At 35.7% G+C, this 16,067-nt stretch overlaps 2 protein-coding genes across 2 annotated transcripts in view; one reads left to right on the top strand and one right to left on the bottom strand.

Moving 5' to 3' along the window:
* The window catches only part of LOC142344625 (trafficking protein particle complex subunit 2-like), a 580,178-nt gene that overhangs the window by 389,440 nt on the left and 174,671 nt on the right, over positions 1–16,067 (top strand). The gene's annotated exons all lie outside the window — the stretch shown is intronic.
* Positions 447–10,879, bottom strand: LOC142344620 (ras-associating and dilute domain-containing protein-like). Its single transcript, XM_075396428.1, has 2 exons — positions 7,633–10,879; positions 447–1,773 (listed from the first exon to the last, which is right to left on the bottom strand). The coding sequence occupies exons 1-2, from the start codon at positions 10,484–10,486 to the stop codon at positions 545–547; spliced, it is 4,083 nt and encodes a 1,360-aa protein (XP_075252543.1). The 5' UTR covers positions 10,487–10,879; the 3' UTR covers positions 447–544.

Below are 16,067 nucleotides of genomic sequence, written 5' to 3'. Positions count from 1 at the left end.
TACTTTTTACTGGTTTTATTTTCAAATTGTTCTCTGTCTTGTTTTTTCTCGAATCTGATAAGCTTGAAGAGATCAAAATTGCGCGTATTGATTTTTTTTCGAAATTTTTGTTCGAACTTATTGACAATATCCCTGAAAACCATTTGACAAATGTTTTTCTTGCTTTCACTCATATAATTTTTTGAACGGCATGACTAAAATGTTCCGCTTGAGAAAATTATACCAATAATGTTACAAATCGTTATTTGTGCAGCTTTTTGTCATGTTGGATTTCCTGATGAAAAAAATGCCACTATGAAAACTGATGTTCAAAAGTGAATTATTGTTCACATAGTCTACGTGCCGATGTGGTGAGTTTGATGCCTGTAAGTACATATATGAGAACATTTTGTACGCCAACGGACTCCTGTGAGCCTTCTTGTTAAATGTTCTATTGGAACAAAAACTTGGTCAGAAAATTTTGAATAAATGTAACTCTAGTGTGACAAAAAATTATTCGGTTACTTTAAATATAAAGTGGTTATTTGGTATCAGTTACTGATTCTTAGCACAGACTGGCGGCTGAATTGGTAGTAAAGCCTGTCGATACCTTTGAAACAACCAACTTCACTTTGCTCCCAGTGTTGCTGATAATTCTCATTGCGTCATTGTAGTCCATCTCTGAAATTGTGACATTGTCAACTGCCATGACACGGTCACCTACGTGCAACCTACCGTCCCTTTGAGCGGCTCCGTTTTCAGTTATTTTCCTAATGTAGACACCTTTGCATTTAAGAGGAGTGTTTAGCCCGTTAGTAAGACCGATTCCCAAACTGTTATTTATTTTGACCAGCTCCAGCATGACCAAATAATCTTGTTCATCGTCGTCAAAAATGGCGGCGCTGGGCGCTTCCGAGGCATCGTCGGGAATTGTAGTGACGTCATCTTGTATAGTGGCGACATCAGCGTCATTTTCGTCAGTACATTCCGTTTCAATTGTGTAGTTGACTGGGTGATCCATGTACCATGCGATCTCACGATCTTCGCTCATTGTTGTGCAACCGCCCACCGATTGGTTATCTGTGACGTCAATGGCGTGGAATGTTTTATTAGCCATGTCTCGAGGGTACAAGTCCTTCAATGTCGGGTTGAAAGACTTCGATGGGGCAGCTGGTAACGATTGGTGGGTTGTGTTGATTTCGACAAACGCTGAAGAGGATGACGGTCGAAATGATTTTGGAAGTTTTGGGATAACTGAATTGTTGTGGTGAGATGCGTTGAATTGAGTTTCATTTAGAGTAGGGTAGATTTTGGAAGTACTGGGCGATATTTCGTGATGAACCGAAATGGAATCATCTGCGTGTTCTCTGGACGAAGCTTTCTTCCTGTTTGGGGTTTGGTGTCCACTCATTGGGCTATATGAGGAGCCTTCCTTATTTGGCGATGCTGAGTATGCGCTGTGGTAGCTTGAGTTTTTAGACAAGTTCTCATAAGTGCGTTGGGATAACGCGGCAGGTTCTTTCTTGGGAATGGGGCGTATTTTCCCCTCAAGTGAATTCCTGGCTGTGTCGTTTATTATGGTGAGTGAGTTTTTAGTGGTACTGTTTTGAGAACTGCCTGAAAATGTCCCACTTGACCCTGAAGTTGGCTGTGTCATGTCTTGTGCTGCAATTGAAGAGGATTTTGATTTGTGGCTGGTGCTTTTGTACTTATTGCCGTGAATGCCCATTACTGGTAGGTTGTTTCCTTTGAACTGTTGTTGCGAACTGGCACCTTCTCCTGATTTGAGGGTTCCTAATTGAAATATAACTATTATTTAAAGAAAATGTGAACAATGGCAATAGTATCAGAATAACATGAGACATGGGGTAGGGTTGGTACACTCATGTTATGATTAGGTTGCAAAATTGCCCCAAAAAATTTGTGAATTTAAATTTCTGCACTCAATATTAATTGGGTGCCAGAAAACTTGTTAAGCAAAGCCGATGTTATTGAAATTGAAGGAAGAAAAAAGAAGCGATAAATTGATCAAAGAAAATCCCAAATCAAATTCGCTTTAAGAAAAAAGGGTGGTTTTTCATTGGGCATGATGATGCCCCAGCAAACTTGCTGGTATGAGTTGGTAAATTGAGTCAATGATATTTTATGATTATATACTGAGTCAGTAAAGCAGCACTCTTGACCAATAGAGTGAAATATAAAGGGAGGTTTTTCACTGAAATTTGGAGAAGCTGTTATTTTTAGTTCCATTGAGGACTTAGAGAGCAATTCGTTCGCCGTTAGTCTGTTCATGTTCAAGGTTTATTAACTGGTCAGTCTAAATATAGTTATTGATGTTGGACTTCTTAAATAAGTACAAAATTGGTGTGAAATGATTCGTAATCATCAGGGACTCTTTTTTCCCGAGCCCTTTTACCCACTGAATAAACAAAATAACATTCCTCGCCAAATAAAGACAAATTAAAACAAACCGATTCCTGGAGATTTTTAAGTGTTTTTTAAACTTATCTTGTCATAAGAGCTGTTCGAAAGTATAGCAGGTGATGAATTTTAGCACGAATGATCGGTTACTTTATTTTGTAGCTTGACTTGTCTGAATACAATTTTCATTGCACTACTGAATTGTGAAGAAAACCAGCCAGCAGCCGAATTAAATGTACAGTTGGCACGTTTGTACCACAATTTTGGTGGTGAACAGTCTCAAATTAGCGTGGTTAATTGTGAACAGCAACAATAAAATGGCAAACAGACTTCGTTTAACACACTGTACGAGAAAGATTTTGATAATTTAAGTTCAGAGTCAGTGAAGCGATTAATTGCAAAAAATAGTAAATGAGCCGAGAAAATTGCTACTTTCTTTGATAGCTCTGAATTTTGCGCTTATAGAGTAGTTCTCGATTTCAGTTCATATCCAACGTGCACAGGTGTTTCAACTACTGCCTTTTGCAAGCTTTATCTATATGTACGCTAATTTTGCTACAAAATATTGTTGCCGTCTTTTGCAAATCTAACTGGTAGTTATTTAGTTTATCAGTAAAAAAAGCTTTGCTGTTTGTAGGTGTCGATTTCAAAAACTATTCATGAAATATGTCTCAGATCTGTTAATGAACTATGAAGCTGGCGATTTGTTCATCCGCATCTTCTGTGCAGGAACATATTGAGCAGAATCAAAGGCTGGCGAAAATAATATTATAGATTGACAATTTTTTTTCAAGTGATATAAATGAAATGGTAGCTTATTGCGATGGTACTGTCTTTTGGATTCTCTGTACAACAGGTTTTTGTTCATAAGTGAGAAAGAAAATTCAGGTCAGGGTCACAAGTTTTAAGTGAAATTCGATAATCGCCTGTTTTTTACATTTCAGTAAAATACGCAAACAGTTCGGACGAAAATACCAATCCGTGGTAAGTTCATTGATCAGAGAGGTAAATGATTGCCATAAGAGAGGGTCTTTGTTAAGCTCGCTTCAATAAATTTTCCATTTTATTTTTGTTTCAATACTAACTCTATTCTGCCGCTTTTTACACTACCATGGAAAAAATGGGGCTCTGAAAAGACTAATTCTTCCATGGAGAAGACTATCTTTTCCATTAGCAGTCGAAGTTTTGATTCTGTTAACGATCTGGGCAGTTCATCTCAGAATGAAGGAAGAAAAAAGAAGCGACAAATTGATCAAAGAAAATCCCAAATCAAATTCGCTTTAAGAAAAAAGGGTGGTTTTCATTGGGCATGATGATGGCCCAGCAAACTTGCTGGTATGAGTTGGTAAATTGAGTCAATGATATTTTATGATTATATACTAAGTCAGTAAAGCAGCACTATTGAGCAATAGAGTGAAATATAAAGGGAGGTTTTTCACTGAAATTTGGAGAAGCTGTTGTTTTTAGTTCCATTGAGGACTTAGAGAGCAATTCGTTCGCCGTTGGTCTGTTCATGTTCAAGGTTTATTAACTGGTCAGTCTAAATATAGTTATTGATGTTGGACTTCTTAAATAAGTACAGAATTGGTGTGAAATGATTCATAATCATCAGGGACTCTTTTTTTCCGAGCCCTTTTACCCACTGAATAAACAAAATAGCATTCCTCGCCAAATAAAGACAAATTAAAACAAACCGATTCCTGGAGATTTTTAAGTGTTTTTTAAACTTATCTTGTCATAAGAGCTGTTCGAAAGTATAGCAGGTGATGAATTTTAGCACGAATGATCGGTTACTTTATTTTGTAGCACGACTTGTCTGAATACAATTTTCATTGCACTACTGAATTGTGAAGAAAACCAGCCAGCAGCCGAATTAAATGTACAGTTGGCACGTTTGTACCACAATTTTGGTGGTGAACAGTCTCAAATTAGTGTGGTTAATTGTGAACAGCAACAATAAAATGGCAAACAGACTTCGTTTAACACACTGTAGGAGAAAGATTTTGATAATTTAAGTTCAGAGCCAGTGAAGCGATTAATTGCAAAAAATAGTAAATGAGCCGAGATAATTGCTACTTTCTTTGATAGCTCTGAATTTTGCGCTTATAGATTAGTTCTCGATTTCAGTTCATATCCAACGTGCACAGGTGTTTCAACTACTGCCTTTTGCAAGCATTATCTATATGTACGCTAATTTTGCTACAAAATATTGTTGCCGTCTTTTGCAAATATAACTGGTAGTTATTTAGTTTATCAGTAAAAAAAGCTTTGCTGTTTGTAGGTGTCGATTTCAAAAACTATTCATGAAATATGTCTCAGATCTGTTAATGAACTATGAAGCTGGCGATTTGTTCATCCGCATCTTCTGTGCAGGAACATATTGAGCAGAATCAAAGGCTGGCGAAAATAATATTATAGATTGACAATTTTTTTCAAGTGATATAAATGAAATGGTAGCTTATTGCGATGGTACTGTCTTTTGGATTCTCTGTACAACAGGTTTTTGTTCATAAGTGAGAAAGAAAATTCAGGTCATGGTCGCAAAATTTAAGTGAAATTCGATAATTGCCTGTTTTTTACATTTCAGTAAAATACGCAAACAGTTCGGACGAAAATACCAATCCGTGGTAAGTTCATTGATCAGAGAGGTAAATGATTGCCATAAGAGAGGGTCTTTGTTAAGCTCGCTTCAATAAATTTTCCTCGCATCAAATTGAGCTCGCTTCAATATGGTCCTCGTATCCAACTAACTATAATTCAATGAACAGTTAGTTAATTATCTAACACTGAATCTCAGAACTTTTTTTAAAGAAAAAGATCTTCAATAATTGAAGTATTAAATGTAGGGTGATCAAAAGCACAGAGAAATTTGGTTGACTTCTGCGATATATTTTTTTAGTTAGAAATATTACAAAAATTTGAGGGAGCTCCGTAATATGCGTTTGCACATAATGTTTCGACCTCTCTCAGAGACAGGAAGCTTCCGTAAATACACATACTATTCGATAAATGGTGTAATTGTTTAAAAAACCGATGATTATTGAATTAATAATGCCAGTATTAGAGGACCAATGAGATCTGCCAGTAAGGAGACTACGAGACAATAAAAACAGCAAGATATAACTACAACAACAAACATTGATTACAGCCAAAACTCAATGTCGTTTTGGAAAAAAACACTTATTATTAAAGTCAAAATAGCATCAGATAGAAGCTGAACTTTGAAATTTAACTTGTAGTTGACCTAAAAAATTGGGAACTATCCTTAATCAAACTAAGTAACAAGTCGACAAAAACAACAAAAGTGGCAACGTTCAAAAGTTCATTTGTATTTCGGAAAGCAAATAACTTTCAAAATTTTTTGAAACGAAATAAAAGCCAAAACCAAAACCTTACATCTAAAAATGCTAGACAGATTAATTTTTAATTCCATAGTAACCAATGGGACCTGTCAGTAGTGAGACTATGTCATAAGACTACAAAATAAAGACAAAAACACGTAGAACCCTTTGTCAAAGCCATTAGAACCATGAAATTTCCTCTGCAAACATAAGTTGTTCATTGAACTTCACTGGCGTGTAAATGGTATCTGTAATTAAATCAGGATTGATATGAAATCACTCTTATCTGTAATTAGCTAAAAATGCAAAAATATAAAAAGTCACGATGCTCCAGTAAAATCCAACAAAATTTTTGTAAAAAACCGCGGAGACCAAAAGTAGCCCTGCTATTGCTGCGCGTCGATTAGAAGCACGTAATTGTTCCCAAAAGTGAATGAAACAGACAATTCGGTTTGTAAAAATTATTATCAAAAATAAATTGATGCATTTTGATTGATTGTCGTTTAATAGGCACAAAGCCGCCAATATTTCAAATCCAGGACAATCTCGTAGGAAGCAAAAGTAAAATTAGCCCTCTTCTTATGCTGAGTTTTCGAAGATTGTGTCAGTAGTTTTTAGGTCTGTTCTTCTCGCAAATTTGAAAGGTTGAATATTGAAAAATGTCGGCCAAGTTTTCAGTTGAAAGGTAGGACCAATCGAAAGGTAGGACCTATCTTTAAAGGTAAAACCAATAACACAAATTTTAACAATATTAACTTATTTTCCCAAAATTGATGAAAATTTGATTAAAAATTAATGAAATTATGATAAAAAACAACGGAAATTAGTCAAATCACAAACTTTTAAACCTTTAAACTTCTCTTAGAAACTACTCTTAGAAATTGACAAAACAGAAAACCCAGTTGAGCATATTGTCCCCCATTGAGGTGGGGTCGGAACAAGTTGTTTTAAGTTTTGCAAACGAGGCGTTGTTTCTGAAAACAAAAATTGATTTAATAGGTAAAATATAAAACGGGCTTTCATAGACATTGAGAATACTCAAGCAAGAAGTAACTCGAGCAATTACTTCTTGTCATTTTTTATTTTTGTACCATATAATTAGGAAAAGTGTTTTACTGCAGTTATTTATGATTAAAGCGTCAATTCTTGTGATAATTTGTTATGGTATTTGGGAACAATCAATGTCGCCTTGTATTAGATCAAATATAGGGCAAATTTAAAGCACAAGGAATGGGAAAACTATCAAAGAAAAGTGGTGGAAATGCTTTTCGATAGTTTTCGGGCTTTTTTGTTTTCCCAAAACCTAACGCCAAAACCTTGATGAAGTTTGCGATGTTCTGCGTTAAAGTTGTAGCAGCTCCTCTAGTCAGGAAATCGCTATTTTGTAATCCTTATTGTATGAAGCCTAATCATGATTTTTCAGGGCATCAAAGCAAGATAGAGGCTAGAAGAATCAATATGATTCAGGTCAATTCACGAGTTTATGGCCTTGTCCGCATAAATGCTTGTGGACAAACAGCCCAGCAGGAAATTTTAAGCGGAGTTTTTAGCTGTTGTAAAATCACTTTTTGTGACTTGTAATATCTAAATTTCTCTCTCATGAACAATTTTATGCAGCTAAATTTAAGTGGACCTAAATTTACTTATAAAAGTCAAACGAAAAGTACACAAAAATGAGTGTCATTTTTTCCTCTAATATCTTGGTAGTGGTATAGAATGCCCTCTAATGCCGTCATTTGACATTTAAAGCCCCCTAGTGAAGCCACCCCCCCCCCCCCCCCCCCCCCAACTGAAGCAGGCTGCAATAGATTAGTTTGACAATCAATTGAGCAAAATCAAAGCTAACGCGGCATTATAAACGACTGCGAAAAGTGTCATGTTTTAGTCTAACCTGAAGATCGCAACAAAGTTTCGGATGAGGATACGCCTGGAGATTCAAAATGCTTCTGTTTCGGGTCAGATTTAATTTCAGCAGCTGAAGAGTAATTTCTCATCACCCCAGTTGAGTTCTCCATTATGTAATTATACTCCTCTGCTTGGGCTAACTTGGCTGAGTTGTTCCGACCCAGATTGTTGGAACCACTCTGGTTACTTTGTGCCCCCAATGAGAACATTCGAGTTACTGACGGTGTATTTCGACTTCGATGTTGTCGCCAAGAATTCTTCGGTTTCGTCAAACTTGAATTCGGCCTGCTCAATTTGTTTGTTGGTTGTGGTGGGTAAATTTTAGAAATTTGGGCTATCATTTGGTATATTGTTTCGTCTGGAACTTCGAGATTGGGTTTGACTATAAAGCCACCAACGGGGAACTTCAAAGGTGGAGCACCGTCCATGCTTTCGTAAAATGGTTCCGTATCAACCGCTAGTCGGTCTTCCTCTGTTGGCAACCAATTCTGAGGGTACTGATTTTTTTCTAAAGCGTAATGAAGTAGGACGTAGTTTAATTGACTTGCTGATAAATTTGAGAAACATGTTCTCAATCTTCGCCAATCGGTTTGAGTAAGAGGGATTTTCAGGGACGCCAGAAGGTCAACAACTGCATTTAGTTGGCCTAAGAAATCTTCAGCAACGCGTTGAAGTGAGTGTTGATAAAGCCAGCTCTCGAGAGCATCCAGGTTTCCTCGAATCTGGACTCCTCGCGACCAGTTAAAATAAGATCCAGTGGAACCCCTATCCATCAGTTGATTGAACAAATAGGAGTTGGTGAAAAACAGCAAACATCCAAATAGTTGTTCCACGACGTCTGGGTGGACCAGCATTCTGGAAAAGGTGTCCAGAGTTCCTTGCAACAGGTCCAGAATTGACTGGATTGCGGACGGCATTCGGTTGGGAGCCAGCTCGCTCGTTGCATTGAAGGGGTTCGAACTTAGCAAAGTAGGAAGAATGAAACTTAGGGATTTGGTCAGCTGATATACACACTCTTGAAATGTTTCCATCCCAATTTCGTCCAGTATTTGAAATAGTTGCTCGTCGGTTGATGATAACATAACTCTGTCTTCGGCTGTGGCTGCTTCCGAAATTTCTGCGTCTGAAATGGGGCTGAACAGTGACTTTTTCTCCTCTAAACAGTTCATGAACTCCAGTGAATTAGCCATGACAAACGCGACTGGTTTTAGCAATTCGCATAGGTCAAAGATACACTGTTTGGTGGGCTTTCGATCTGAATGTTCGTAAGTGTTGAGACGTTCGCATGCGATTCGTGAATTCTCGTTAAAAGCTACAATTGTTTTGTAAACTAGCTTTTTGCATTCAGCTTTTCCATAAATGTCACTGCAGAAGTCTATCATGCAACACATAAGGTAACACGGAGCAAGTTTGAACCCACTAGAATCAATGTCGGAACCCCCACCGGTGTTTAAAATGTATTGTATCAAATCTGATTCGTGCTGTTTCTGATAATTCAAGCAAGGAATTCCGTTAATGGAACATTCCATCTCTTTCTTTTCCACAGCGCCGCGTGAACTAGGTTTGTACGGATTTGAGTAGTCTACACCGCATTCGCTTACAGGTTTTAACCAGTACAGGTCTCTGGGTAGGTCTTTGAACGTCGTCAAATCTTTGTACAAGAACAAGTAATGCTGCCCTAACCATATCAAATCGCCTGTTTTTAAGTCAGCGGGTTGTGTTAGAGGGCTTCCATTTAGGCTAACCATAGCACCGGCCAGCGGGTGAATACTGACCATAAGCTCGTTGATCACAGAGCTGCTCATTCGCCGCCCATTTTCTCCGATTTTGTCGGCGGATCGCGTTTTCTTAACAATCCAACAATGCTGTTGTTTGATATCCGGTCCGCTTAGGACAACTTCAGTTTTCTCATTCACGTTGGCATTGCTGGTCGTGAATTCTGTTGAGCCGACTTGGGTTATTTGTTCCGAGAGGTAGTATACAACCGAGTCGTCCCGAAATGAATACCCTCTGAGGAGAATTAGGAACGGGCAATCTGTTGGAGGGGGTATTGACTTCTTGTAAAACCCTCCGTCTTCCCCGCTTTCTGTTTCTTGGGGTTCTGAAGATGAATTGTAAGAGTTATGCTGGCTTGAGTTACGAGATTTGCTGCTGAAGGAAGATGTTGGAGTAATGTTTTCTTCGGGGCTTTCTGGCGAGTCCTCGAGTTCCTCCGAGATTCCCTGCAACCCTAATTTAGCTCTCGCTTTTTGGATCTTCCGAACATTTCGGTTCATCAATTTTGTATGTGTGTCTTTGTACTCTCTCAAAACATCCGATTTAAGTCGTAGCTCCAACCGTCGAATCAGACCTTGTTCAGGTTTCCACAGTTCCTGCAACGTCAGTGGTCTGTCGTTATCATGAAGTGGTCGGCAACCTTTTTCAACCCATTTATTATCGCCGATTAGTTCCAACGCACTTTGATGCTCCTCGTCCGGTGCGACGGTTTCCAGAGTTCCGACAACGTCGCACAAAATGTACTCAAGATGACTTCGTTTTGGTAAACTGTACCGATCCAAAGCTTCCTTCACCAATTCCTTAGCTGACGACGAGGGTGATGCCAGAACTGTTTTATACATATGGGCATGTTTGTTTTTAATCTTGGATCCGTAAATTTTTAACAACCCGGGTTGTTTATCATCAAATGATAAATCATTAGTCTGGCTCACAACTGATTCATTCAAGCGAGAATCGTTCAAAGTTTGAGACTTCGATTTGCTTTTGTTTTTGTTTCGTTTCTGACCAAAAATTGCTTTCGGTCCGCCTTTTAAACTATCCAGGGATATTAGAGAGTCGTTCATTCTTTCCAAGCTTTTGGCAGACTTTGGCTTCTTTGTCAGGGTTGACGCTGGCTCAGTGAATCTGATGGTTTTTGCTTTGGGCGAGAGCTGGAATTCCTGAGTTAAGTTTGGGGTGCTTTTGGAGTTGCTCAGATTGGGGGATGTTAGTGTTTTGTCTTCATCGGATGTGGAATTTTCTCCATTGTCAAAAATCAGTGACTCATCGATAATTCTGGTGAAATCCACGATTAACAATTTGTCATGTGACGAGCTTTGAAAAGCTCATCAGCTTTTTACACGCACAAAAGTAATACACACAAAATCCTTACTAAGACAAGCTTTGCTTCTTACGTTTTTCTGCTGCTGTTTAAAATTAAAAACGGCTCAGTGTTATGAAAATAAATTGGTAAAGTTGGTTTAAAATTCGTTCAGCTCAATACAATTTTATAGCCATGCTCGAATGCTTCGATTTTTTACCTATGTTTAAGCTTAAAAAGTCGCAGCGAGCGAGCCAATTTTGAACTAGCTTTGTAGCTTTGCATTCAAGCTTTTCTCTGTTGTATGATACATAATTGGTGAATTAACAAATACAGTATCATAGAGAGTTTCAACTATTACTGAGGTTCAAAACTTTCAGAAGCTGTTGTAAAAATATAATTAATTTTCGGCAACACAATACACATAGAAGTTGATTGACCATTTCAATTACTTAACGAAACTGTGATCACTCTTTTTTAACGAAGAGCGGTTTGTTCATAAAATTAAATTGAATCTCGTGAAGTAAATTTATTCTTGGGCTTCTGAGTCAAAAACTAGTCAACAATTCTCCGATCTGCGGCTTTGCTAAGTTTTGGTGTTTGAAACGTTCGCAGTTTAACTTTAAAAGGTATTTTTGCAAAGCTTGAGTAACTTGTTGGCAGGATTTGAGAATTTGTTTAATCTCAATTGACAATTTTAAACTCGACTCTGTGAAAAGAATACGGCACTTCATTTCAGACACAATTTTTTAAACGATAAAACATTAGATTAAATTGATTTTGGTTTTGTTCAACAAGGCGGTGTCATTTACAGAATCAAAGTTCAATTTAATAAACAGACTCTCAATCACGAGCTCAAATGGAGAACGTTTGAGTTCTTTTCTTTCCGATCCAACTTTTCTATCTTTCCAACTTTGTACCTCACAGCCCTTTTCTCGTATCCCGATGTTTTCATGAGTTCAAAAAACCTTAAGAAAACCATTTTAAAATACTAGCCTCCCCCTAATAAGTTGGAATTTTAAGGACGTGAACATTCTCTCCTGGCTTTGAAATGGCATTTTGCTCATAAGATGTCTTTTTAACTTTTCATTTGATAAGTTTACTTTCTCATTTTATTTCCTCTCTGAGATATTTTAAATGACGTTTTTTGATAAGCAGAACTATTGATATTTTTCTGGTAGATTTTTGTTATGTTGTCAATAAACTCAAAAAAAATTGCTCACCTATTTTTGTAAATAAAGATTTCAGTTTGTGGGAAAATATTAAATGATAACTTCCAAGCAGTAAGTGGGAGACGTCTCATTTTTGAAATTTTGCTGATAAACATTAAGATGATTGGCTTCATTTTTCCCCTACCAATTCTACTAATTCAGCAGCAGTCATCAAAAATTCTATATTGGGCTACTTTGTTTTGACACAGATATGAAAACTTGTGTCTTGCAAATTTGTTTTTCATACAAACTTCTTAGCATTTCAATCAAAAAGTTGAAAAGACACTATATTGTATTATACAGAAAGATCATAGTTGAAATTTAGATTTTGTGTTTTTTCAAAAGATATTTCAGTAGCCAATCTTTTTACGGAATGTGTTGCTAAAATATATTTAATAAACTAAATTGTAAATTAGATTTTGAATGAAACTGACTGATCACTGTTATCTTGGTTTCAGGGATCAATCACCAAAATAGAGAAGAGACACTGTCGGTTTTATAAACCTCGTTTTATGTTCCATTTCATCTTAAACTTGTCTTTCAATTATAGTTTGTCGCCATTAAATGAAATTATAAATAAATTGATAAATATTAAATTTGTGGTTAGCTTTAAATTTTGAAGATTCGGTCAACCCGAAATGACGCATTCAAACACATAGGAACCAACAAAAAGCAAATTTGAAGTGAAACGAATAAATTATTGTTCTCAATCTAGAAGCACGAGATAAAGGACAACAGAGAAAGTTAAAAACCTTATTTTCCTTTAAAATTGTTTTCATTTTAATCAATTTATATGGTGATTACGAAGAATAAAATAATATTTTAATAATAAAGAATATTTTCGAAAGGTGTATCCAGGGCCAAGAAGCATTGACAAAAAAGTCGAAATTATCTTAAGATTCGTTTCTGATTTTTTCAGAAATTAACTTTCTCTTGCCTTCTTTTGCTTTTATTTCAAGTAGATAATTTTTGTTCAATTTTGAGAGACGATCTCAATGGAAGAAAACTCTATGCCAGTTAGAAGACAAGACATCATTTCCAGCTCCAATAAGTAAATTGGAGAGTACATTAATGAACTCCAGAAACAGGTTCTTCGAAGTACAAACCGAAATGAAGGCTTTGCTTTTTGTCTTTTTGCGTTAAAGAGAAATTAAAAGTTTTTAAATAATGCCTTTGTTTCAAAAAGTTTCAGAAAGTACAGGATTTGGAACAATCCAGGACCTTGCTAGATGAAGAGTAATTATTTAGACAAAATAAACAGACATTATGGAACAAAGAAATTGTCCCGCTACAATTAATCATTAGTCCTAAATCTGCCAGATCGGACTAACAAGCTTTTCAAAAGGAGTATTATTGACATAACTAGAACCTCCTTTTGGATAGCAGGTTTTTCCTTTTCATGATTTTCAAACAATTGCAGGAAAAGTCTTGAAATACAACATAAATATAATCCAAAGTTTTCACTGACCAAAAGACTTCGCACAGAAAGCATGCAGCAGAAAAGCGCATTCCCTAAAGAAAAAGCTTTAATTTTCTAATTTTTGAAAATCAACTTTCGATTTATGAATCTTTTTTGTCTCCGTCCATAACTCAACTTATGTTGCTTTTTTCTTCCACGCTAGCTCAGTCTAAGCCCTGCAGTTCAAGTTTGAAAAATCCACAGACAATTCTGCTTTTTTAAAAAAAAACTTTAGGCAACTCGTTTTTAAAAAGTACAACTCACCAAGCGTGCTACGTTTTGAGATTCCTTTAGAACAAGGAAAGAAACATGGTAATCTAACGAAAAACTAAGGCTGAGGAGAACCGAGAATTTTGCCTATAAAATACTATAAGATTTACAACAAAATGAGGAATTCGAAACTAATGAAATATGTCTATTGTTTAGTTTGGTACTCTCACTTTTTAGGCAGGTACTCTCACTTTAAAGGTGCAGGTACTATCACATTGCAGGAACTCGCTGCAGGTAGTCTCACGTTTAAGGCATGAGTCAATAAATTTTGGTCCAATTGTGCCAAGAGAAGCAGTTTTTCGAGTGTCTCGACAATAAAATTAATGCAAACGAAGAAAATTGGATGTTTGGATTGTTTCAGTAAATTCTATTGTTATTTTGTCTGAATAAATGTAGAAAAGTACATTTTTGAGCGACCTCGCAACGATGGACCCATTGGGTGATGTATATAGACTGCTTTCAACTAAAATTTTAATGTAAATTTGTTCTCAGCTTTCTCCTCGTTAATATTTTTGGTTGACCTTCTGATTAGCAGAGGTAATGATTTTTCGGTTAGATTTTTTCCGTATGTGCTAATAAAATGAGAAGTTTGCATTTGCACAAAGGGAGGTTTGTGAAACGTACAATTGAAAATGTAGATTTCAAATTGATGAAAATATTTAGTTAATAATTTCACAGAAGGAAAGAGCAGAAGTCTCTTTTTGCTTCTTTTGTCAAAAAAATTCATAAAAAGGGCTAATTTTTGCCTCCACTAGAGCTACTTATTTAACAGTATTAATAAAAATTTCTATTTCGTTTTAGACGTTTTGAGACTAATGTGAGAAATTGTTTCTAAATATTCTCTTTTTTTAAAAATTTTTCGTATATTCAAATCGAAAATTTTGACAAATTCTTCTGCACAGATAAATCAAATAACAGTGATTTTTCTTTGCATTCTTTCAAATGGTATTCCATTAGCCAAATATGTTTCGAAAAATTTAGTTGCCTAATTATGTATAATAACTATAACTAACTGACTGATCACTTTTCATGATTTCAGAGAAGTTTTGAAAACTTCTTTGTTTCGATATAATTTTATCTCTCTTTTTAAGAATCACATATTAATGACACTTCTATCATTCCATTTTTCTTGCATTTCAAATGAACTCAAAACTATGAGAAATTTGATTAAAAAATTATGATCAATCACCAAAAAATGTAAAGGAGAGTTTCTGGAGTTTTTCTCAACGAATTTTGTTCTATTCGTCTGAATTTCTTTTATATTTTAGGTCCTTCAAATATAGACTGTTGCCACCAAGTTATTGAAATATAAAGCAATTGAAATTTACGATTGAAAATTACATAATTTTGAAGATTTGGTTGACTCAAATGATGTTTTAAAACATTGAGGAACGAAACGAGCTCAACAAAATACAGATTTGAAGTGAATCTAATCTGTTAGAAGGTATTGTTTTCAACCAGGAAATAAGAAATAGGAGAGAAGAAATTAGATTAATTTTTTATTTTGTTGACTCAAATGGTTGACATAAGATTTGGTTGACTCAGATGATGTTTTAAAACATTGAGGAACGAAACGAGCTCAACATAATACAGATTTGAAGTGAATCTAACCTGTTAGAAGGTATTGTTTTCAACCAGGAAATAACAAATAGGAGAGAAGAAATTAGATTAATATATTATTTTCGTAAAAAAAACAAAATCAAATCTTTGAATCTTACAAAAATGGAAGAGAGATTTTGAAAAAAGAATTAGGAAACAAAAAAGCTGGAATGTACTTAGTTTTTTTTGAAATTTTGCAAATTTTTTTTGTCTTTGCTTTTGTTTCTACTAATAAAACTTTGTTCATTTATGAACAGCGGTCTCAATTAAATGAAATTCCTGATCAATTAAAAGACATCATTCTAGTACAAAAGTTCAAAGAAGTTGAAGAAAACAAAGGAATTTTCAAACTATGAAAAATTGTAGCTGGACTGAGGAGGAAAAATATGCGTGCCTCATATTATCTCCATCAAAAATGCTGCAATTGTTGCTGCGTTGTCGTCTTAAATGGCATTCGTTATTTTACAATGTCCTGCATAAGTAAAAGTGCAAGATTTAGAGCACGACTGTGGCAATAACAATCCAGGACCTTGTTAGAAAAGGAATGATTCATTTATACGAAAATGATAAACATTTCCCTCGTGGCATATTTTTATAGTCCTTACGCTGCCAGATCGGAATATCTAGCAGCTGTTAAATTTTGTTGAAGATCGTGCAAGATCTTAAGGGATAAAAAAGAAAGAATAAGAATTTTTTTTGAAAGTTCCCAAAGCATAGTTTCTTGATTTTTTTTATTAAAGCAATTTCTATTTTCGGTAAAATGTGTTTCTTTTTATGCCTGACAAAACGCTTCATTGGTAAGTTAC

The sequence above is a fragment of the Convolutriloba macropyga genome, chromosome 8, assembly GCF_964194025.1.
Source record: "Convolutriloba macropyga chromosome 8, txConMacr16.3, whole genome shotgun sequence".
Taxonomy (NCBI): Eukaryota; Metazoa; Xenacoelomorpha; order Acoela; family Convolutidae; genus Convolutriloba; species Convolutriloba macropyga.
This window is presented reverse-complemented; position numbering and strand designations above follow the sequence as displayed.

Excerpts from the sequence above, each read along its gene's own strand:
- LOC142344620 (XM_075396428.1), bottom strand. The coding sequence starts at position 10,486 with ATGAACGACTCTCTAATATCCCTGGATAGTTTAAAAGGCGGACCGAAA. Across the intron at positions 1,774-7,632 it reads AACTTTGTTGCGATCTTCAG|GAACCCTCAAATCAGGAGAA; the intron begins GTTAGACTAAAA and ends TATTTCAATTAG.